The sequence below is a fragment of the Alligator sinensis genome, unplaced genomic scaffold (genome assembly GCF_000455745.1).
Source record: "Alligator sinensis unplaced genomic scaffold, ASM45574v1 scaffold323_1, whole genome shotgun sequence".
Lineage (NCBI taxonomy): Eukaryota > Metazoa > Chordata > Crocodylia > Alligatoridae > Alligator > Alligator sinensis.
This window is the reverse complement of record NW_005842483.1, coordinates 794,451-802,763: the sequence shown is the minus strand read 5'-3', so window position 1 is coordinate 802,763 and position 8,313 is coordinate 794,451. Positions and strand designations below refer to the sequence as shown.

At 44.3% G+C, this 8,313-nt stretch overlaps 1 protein-coding gene across 1 annotated transcript in view; it reads right to left on the bottom strand.

The window, feature by feature from the left end:
* WHRN (whirlin) overlaps positions 1-2,414 on the bottom strand; it is a 116,364-nt gene extending 113,950 nt beyond the window's left edge. Inside the window, exon 1 of the mRNA XM_006031128.2 lies at positions 2,349-2,414. Within this exon, the coding sequence (XP_006031190.2) occupies positions 2,349-2,414 (66 nt within the window). The remainder of the gene's footprint in view (positions 1-2,348) is intronic.
* Positions 2,415-8,313: the final 5,899 nt, after the last annotated feature.

Below are 8,313 nucleotides of genomic sequence, written 5' to 3'. Positions count from 1 at the left end.
CCTGGTGCCCGTCTGCAGGCTGCCGCCTCGAGGGGGACAACACGCCGGCTGCCCCCTGCCCCCGTGCCGGACCCCCGTGCCTGTGTCTGTCCCGGGGCGCAGGCAGCGCAGGGTTAACCTCCCTGGAGGTTTTTAAGATGATCTAGTTGGGGCTGGTCCTGCTTGGAGCAGGGGGTTGGACTAGATGCGACCTCCTGAGGTCCCTTCCCACCCACATTTTCTATAAACCCGCTAGTCCCTCTCCCTATGATCCCGTTTGGACTCAAAGCTGCTTCGCTGGCTTCTCCAGGGACGCCTGCCGCTCTCGGGGCTGGCTCAGCAGGGAGAGAGCAGCGGTGGGGCAGGCAGGCTGACTCCTCCCTGCCTGCTCCTCTGGGAGACAGCACAGGCAGGCACAAGCAAGGTGGGGAGGGGTGGGGGGAGCCCGTATGGGAGGTGAGGGGGATTCTTACTTCTCAGTCTTACCTGCCAGCCTGAACACACAACTGCTCCAAACTCCACCTAGCACCGCCACCCATCAGCAGTTGAGCGGCTCCCAGTGCAAGGTGCAACAAGGCCCTGGCTCTTCTTGCTACTTGTTTAGGATCTTTTTTCCCCCCCCACAAAGGTTCTGGCATTTTTTCCCCCAGAAGAAAGGCTGGGAGGAGTCCCCCGAGGGAATTAATTCTCTGTGAAGAAGCTATGATTCCTCTCCTTACCACCCAGTTTGGAGTCAAAGCTCCTTCGCTCGCTTCTCCAGGGACACTAAAAATAACACTGGGTATTTACAGGGTCTGTCCCGTGTTCAGAATGCATGACAGACCTGTGCAATCGCTGGCCCTGAGCTCAGCGGGCTGCAATAAGAGCCTAGCCAGCCGGAGAGATGGATAACTATCACCTCCATTTAATAACGCAGGCACAGGGTAGAGAGATTCACTCAAGGCTGCAAAGGGTACCAGAGCAGGGCTTATCAGCAGTGCCTGGTACATCTCATTTCACTTACTTCTGTCCAGAGTGGGCATGATTGTAATATAGAGACTGGCCATATAATTAACAGTAATAGCAATTGGACTATGGGGTTTAGAGGATGCAACCAAGATTATGATAAACAACATAAAAGACATCCCTAGACACGTAGTGAGAGACCATCCCTGCCTAAACAGTCTTACAAACAAAGGTCTTGATCCTGCAGTATGAGGTTAGTGCATTTTCTCACCATGCAGACTCGGTACAAGTCAGTCAGGCTATGGGCTTACCTGCAAGTAGGTGATTGAAGTATCAGGGCCTGCCTTTGCCACTCTTTGATTTTAGTTGGAAGTAGAGAGCACCATAAAGAGGGAATCAAAACCTTTGCAGTTATTACTAAGGAAGATGAGGGTGTGAATATGGTGAAACAGGGTTTCCCCCCCCCCCCCTCACCCCTTTAGTAAGCACAACCTTCTAGCTTTTCTTTAGGAGCAGAAGTCCTGACTGCACAGTGGAAACAGGCTGCAGAGGAAACAGGATTTTATTTCACTAGCATTTCTCCTCCCCCTCCTCTTCATCTTGCATAAGTACTTTCATACCTGCTTGCAACTTGCACTCTTTATGGTACTGCATTGTGAAGCCAAGACCCAGAATTGTATTCCTTGCTCCTGATGAATTCAGCAATTAGAAACTGCATGCCTGAAAAAGAAAGCCACCGTGTATGGATAAGCTGCACTGACCCAGCCTCTGGCTTCAAGAGGAGAATACCTTTAATGTACACTGTCTCTTCAGAGAAAACTGGTTATCTGACCCTTTTAACCGTTTCCCATTGCCTGATGTAACAAACCAGGTTTAGTAACAATAGCTATTATTATATTACTACTGTTATCATAATCATCATGGTTAATAATAATAAACCAACTGCATGAATGCTGTGAATCAACAAAGCAGCCTAGCACATGCTTAACTTTAAAGACAAAGGGACTTAAGCAGGTGCTTTGCCGAATAGGGAGGGGCTTAAGTACATGCTTAAAGTTAGGGGGGTGGATGCACTTCCTTAATACAAGATCCACTGAACTGTAAGTTTTTCCTTTAATTCCAGTGGGTTTTGCAACAAGCCCTAGTATAGCTTCATTTATTCAGGAAACTCTTAGCACTTGTAAAACACTGGCTAAAAAAGCCTCAGAAAATCCCTACTGAGCAGAGTCAGGCTAAGTAGGGATCCTTTCACTCTCCAGTAAAATGCTGCCACTTCTAGGATGGAATCCCAAAGGATCCTAATGTCACATGACACAGTTGTGAGACAGAAAATTAATCAGAACTGTCCATTCAATTATGGTATGAGAAGATACTTGGGAAGGAAGAACAGTAATGCAGGGGCATGACTAAGGCAATAGAGATACCATCTTCACTTCCTGTGAGAAATGATCTGGTATCTTCAGACTGTGATCCTGGCTCTCTGCAGTCATTTATGCAGAACAGCATGCTCTAGTAGATAAGATGGTAGACAAGGATTCAGGAGAGCTGGGATCTTTACTGGACTGCCACCCACCTGTTGTGTGACCTGGAACAAGTCACTTAATGTGTTACCTTCCATCCCTTGTCTTATTTATTTAGATTATATTTTCCTTGAGACAGGGTCTCTCTCATCATGGCCAATATGTAGCATAACAGGGCCTTGATTTTAGCTGGTGCTTCTCTCTCACTCTACTGTAACAGAACAAGGAATCTGAAAGACGGCACCTCCTGCAATATAGGCCTGACTATCATCATGTCAGTGGGCTGGATCCCTTTACTTACATGCCCTGTGGAGGACTCCCATCCCAAACCAAGCTAGTCCATTGTTTGAGGTGGAAAGATTGCAGGACATGAGCACTCTTTTTTTATAAAGCAAGAATACACCAAATTCATTTCACTGGGGCCTTTCCCTTGGATTAGAACAAAAGTTTTAGCAGCAAAAGTGGCTGATAAATTCATTGAGACAACTTGATTATATATTGCTAGATCTTTTTATTTTATTATTATATGCATTTGTATTTAATCTTTCTTTTTCATCGGTCTTTGAAGCACAAAGGTTCAAACCATTTAATATAAAAAGTCATTTGGAGCCTCTCTCTCACTTGAAGGGCTTTCTATCCAAAAGCAATAGAGGAGGATTAAGCTTAATTTATCAAATGTATTTTGATAGCAATATAATTCATTTTATTCATGGATATGATGAAAGAGCCTTAACAGCTGCATTACAAGTAGTTTGTATGTATCAAAGCTTTGTTGGATCTTTCAGTGCCTTGTTTAAAACAAAACAACACCACCACAACACAACACGCAGGTTGCCAACTGGAATCCGGGTTCTAACTCTGGGTGATAAATAAGCAGATGGAACAGTCAATGCAGTTTAGGAAGAAAAAAGAGGATATATGGCATCTTAGTAAGTACAAACAGATTCTCTCTCTCCCCCCTTCCCCCCCCCCCCCCCCCGTCAAAACAAGATAAAGGTGAAAGAGCAGACTGAACTGTTAGCTAGAATCTCTCTTTGATCAAGCTGTTCCCAAACATAATGCCGAGTAACCCCACTCAAGGATCTTTCTGTTTAGAGTACTTGTGCAGCTCCTATCAACACATCACCTGAGCACCTCCAGGTCTTCAACATATTGATCCTGTGAGGTAGGGGAGTACTGCTTTAGAGATGGAGAAGTCAGTCACAGCAAGACTTAGTGACTGGTCCAAGATCGTATAACAGAATTTGTAAGAGCAGAGAAGTGAACTGAGTTTCCCCAAGTCTTAGATTAGTACCCTAACCTCTGAACCATCTTTCTATCATACAAAAGGTAGCAAAACAGGGTAGAATCTGAGCTGTGATACTTTGACCACTGTACTGAAAATAGCTACACAATATCCATTAGGCACTGGGACAAATTCAACCAAATGCAGCTTAGTGTAGACACAACTGTACGGGAAAGGAATATCTTTTGGAACAACTCTGCTTTCAGGTTGGTTTAAAGAGCTCTAATGACAGTAATTTCCATACTGCTCTTAAGTGCTACTTGTCTGGTTGTCTGCCTACCCAGGAAGATACACAGTATTCCATACTTCCTAGTAATATATCCATATCCACTTACTTGCATCAGATGTGGGCATCACATCAAATAACAGGTGGACCCAATAATAGTTGTGCCTATTTGTACCTGGCCTGAATTTGATGCCTAGACTGAGGACAAGAGTCATGGAGATGAATCTGACCTCACTGGGTACCACTCACAATAGTTGTATTTAGGAAGAATGCTATGGAAATCAGTAGCAGTTGCTGGTATTTGTAAACATCAAACCACCTTGCTGGATCAGGCCATACTACACTGGTTTTGGGCAAGGAACAGCATGGAAATGTACTGTTCAGTCTCCTCTATTGGGCAGAGGATGGCATGGAAGAGAAGTAGAGGTAGAAAAAAGGGGATACACGATAATTGATTACTGGGCCAGATCTCCAGCTGACATGAACTGGAATCAACAGGCCCAAGTAATCCATTATGGTTAGCGAGAACAGCTCTTTAACTGGTATACATTGGTATAACTCCACTGATTTCTGCAGAGCTATGCCCTAAGGATCTAGCCCATGTATATTTAGAAGTGTGGGGAAACATGTAAAGAATGCAATACCCTCCAGAGCATTCTTTAAAGCAGAAAGCATAAAAGATGAGTGCAGACCAATAGCTTTATAAACTAACAGGCTTCTAGATAGCAGTGTGGTGCAGCATTGTGGTGCAATGGCTAAGCCATCACACTGAGAGTCACATGTGTAGGGTGCTATTTGTAGCTCTGGGAGCTAGGCACTTCACTGTGTTTCATGAGTCATATGAACTGTGGCTTATGATACTTATCTCACCTTTTTTAAAGCTCTGTTAACTAAGGATGATAGCCAATAAATACCCCATTCCTGTGCTTGCTCAACACATCCTACACAGCTCTGTCAGTGTGCATGTCTTTAGCTGAGTCCCTCACTACTATACAGAGTTGAGCAGCAACTGCCAGTCATGACAAACAACCTGGGGCTTTTGTGATGTGGACCTGGACTAGGATGAGACTAATAAACTCATTTCTGGGCGCAGAAAATGAGCCCAGTTTGTCAAGGTGAAACACAAAAATCAATCCAACATGTCCCCAATCAGATTGCAATCCTTCCACTAGGGGATCAGAGACAACTGACCTCCTGCATCTTTATTTGGGCCTGTCAAAGCTCTGCTTCAGGGCTATTTGACCTGTTGCTTTATTGCATCTATGGAAAGTGTCTCTGCTATAGGATGTTGTAGGCCAGTGGAGAGAGGAGGCATTTGAAATGGGAATTCAAAATAACAATTTCTTATCATAAAGTCTTGTTTGAAACTTTTATACAAGTTTATTGTCGACTCTTGAAATCTGTGGTCACCACCTTTTAATGAGATTATAGGCCATTTATCTGCAATGCAGGTACTGTAAATCCAAGAGCTAAAAAACCTCTTTGTAAGATTCTAGATGAAAAAATATGCAGGGTCAGATTTCTCCATGCACTAGCTGAGGTCAGTTGCTCAACTCATTGTTAGACATTTTGCCAAGGGTCAGATTTCCCCAAGTGCTCCATCTCTCAAAGCTCCCGTTAAAAAGAGCCTAGCATCCAACACACACTTAAAAAAAAAAAAAAAAAAAATCTAGCCCAAAAGCCAGCACAAGGATGGAACCGCTTTACAGTGAAGCAACTTCAGAATTTCTAATGTGTTTTCCTCCCAAAATACAGATGATATTAATGCTCTATTAGCCATCCCTGTGGCATGAATGTGACCCACATCCCCAATTTACCATAAGGGAAAGACCCTAGAGATATTTGAGCACATCTACTTTGATAGCTGCTTCCCTCAGACCATGAATGTTGATGAGGCGATCCAGCACAGGATCCAGTGTGCAAGTGTCTCTGGGAAATTGCTTCAGCATGTATTTATTCATTGTAATCAAAGGGAAGACACCAATATCCAGGTCTACTGTATAGTCACCATCCCCACATGCCCCTATGGACATGAAATGTTGGTGACCTACTGTCATCATCTCAACATTGTCCTGGAGAGGTATTACCAATGATACCTCTGGAAAATCCCCCATATCAAATAGGAAGATCACTAAACAAATGCCAACATCCTTATTGAAGCCAACATTACTAACATTGAATCAGTGATCCTCAAACACGAACTTCACTGGACCAGACATTATGGGTATGTCTACACGTTGCCATATGGCAACTTTGCTATAGCACCATGCTTTAGTATTTGGAAGTACTAAAGCATGGTGCAGTACAGGCAGTTACTTTGCCATGCATGTGGCACATGGTTAGATTTCACTGCTACATCGCCATAGTGGTACAGTGTACTTGGGGGGTGGGGGGTGTTATTATGGCGATGTAGCTGGGGATTACGTGTAGACCTGCATGACAGCTACTTCACTTCAAGACCCATCAATGAGCCATGGTAAAGATCATCCTGAAATTGAGAGACTGCCAGTGACAATGGCCATTAAACTCAATGGGGAAAAAAACCTTATCCAACATAAATCAAGTCTATTTTATTGGCTTTAATGGGGTTATGCTGATTTACAGTAGCTGGCTCTATGTGGTAGTAACCATAGCTCCCTTTAGGAGGTACTGGTCAAAAGTGGCATTCGACAGGTAGTGGGTTCCAAATACTTCAGGAAAATTGTTACACTGCTGATGCATCACTGACTGCAGGAAATTACCTTAGGTTTGAATCTAGCCTGTTCTGCTTAGTTTCCCTCACCAAGAAGAATTCTTACCTGGAGTCACTGGTTTAGGCATTATCCTGTACAACAATTAGAGGCAACAGAACCTAACTAGATAATTGGAGTCAAGCCCCCCCAGGCCTAGAGCACAGTGGTTGGGCATAGGGTATGGCCTGCTGATCTATATCCCCTGCATGGAAACTCTGGGCATAGGATCGATCTAAGCATGGATGCAACTGTCCCAGACATTATCTTCTATGACAGCAAAATAAGACTTAATCCTACTCCATGGGAAATTTGTTTATGGATCTGAATATGAACAGGCTGGAGGTGCTAGATATGCTGGAACTTAACCCAGCTTCCAGGTGCACAGCAAATGCACAACCTCCCCTGGGTTCTGCCTCTAATCACTCTCCACTCAGGCCCTCTAATTAGTGATTCCCATGCCAAGATCAGGAGGAAGAGGTTTCCGATATTGGAGCAGCAAGGAAGAACTGAGAAGCAAGTAACGAGAGCACTACAGACTGAAATACTCCAGTTGGCTGCTTGCTGAAATTGTAATATAGAAAAAAAGCAAAGCTAGCAGCAGGGCTGACATCTCTCAATGCTGAAGGGGCATTTCAAGGCTACTATGCCCAATGTGTGTAGCACAGGAATGGATTTAGTCCTATCAATAACCTCTAAGAAGCAGGATTTTATCTTGTTCCTTCAAAATAAAATAATCCAATACACTTGGAAAATGCCAAATGAATAAATTGCCTAACCTTTCACTTTAATCCAGTTGCAATCACTTTCCAAAACACCCTTCCAAAAAGCCAGCAGCGTGGCCTCCAGAGCATTGCGTGCTCCTAATTAAAAGGCATTGTAGCAAGAAGAGGGCAGAGAGCATATTTCAGAATGGAAAATGCCGTCCTGCAGAGCAGAAGGATTTCATTGAGCTGTGAGAAGACAGAGAAGGGGTAAGGAAGGAGATGGCAGCTGCCTCTGCTGTTAGGCTCCTTAAGAGGGCATTAGGAGAATGGCTGTGCTAAGGGCTGCCGCTTGGTTAAATCCTGGTTTAGCAGATTGGCCCACAATCCTCTCTTCAGACTGGAGTGGCTGGGATATGCTGCACAACTGTGCCGCTCATCATAGTGGGTGAGAAACAACCAAGAGTGTCTGCACTGGAAGAAAATCTGCTTAGGAGAAGGAAAGTTTATCACAAGGGTGAAAGACCTAGGGCTATTCAGTCTGTAGAAGAGAAGACTGAGGGGGATTTGACAACAGTCTTCAAATACCAAAGGGCAATTATAGAGAGACTGGAGATAAGCCTCTCTGTGGCTGTAGAGAACAAGACTAGGAGCAATGGCCTCAAGCTGCAGCAGAGGAAATTTAGGCTGGAGATCTGGAGGAACTTTCTGACTTTGAGGGTGGTCAAGCATTGGAATAGGCTACCTAGAGAAGTTGTGTAATCCGCACCCTTGTAAGCTTTCAGAAGTAGGTTAGACATACACTTGGCAGAGATGGTTTAGTCAGGGGTGATGCTGCCTCAAGCAGGTGGCTGTACTAGATGATCTTGTGAGGTCCCTTCCAGCCATACTTTCCTATAATCCTATCATCCTAAGTGCTTCCTAC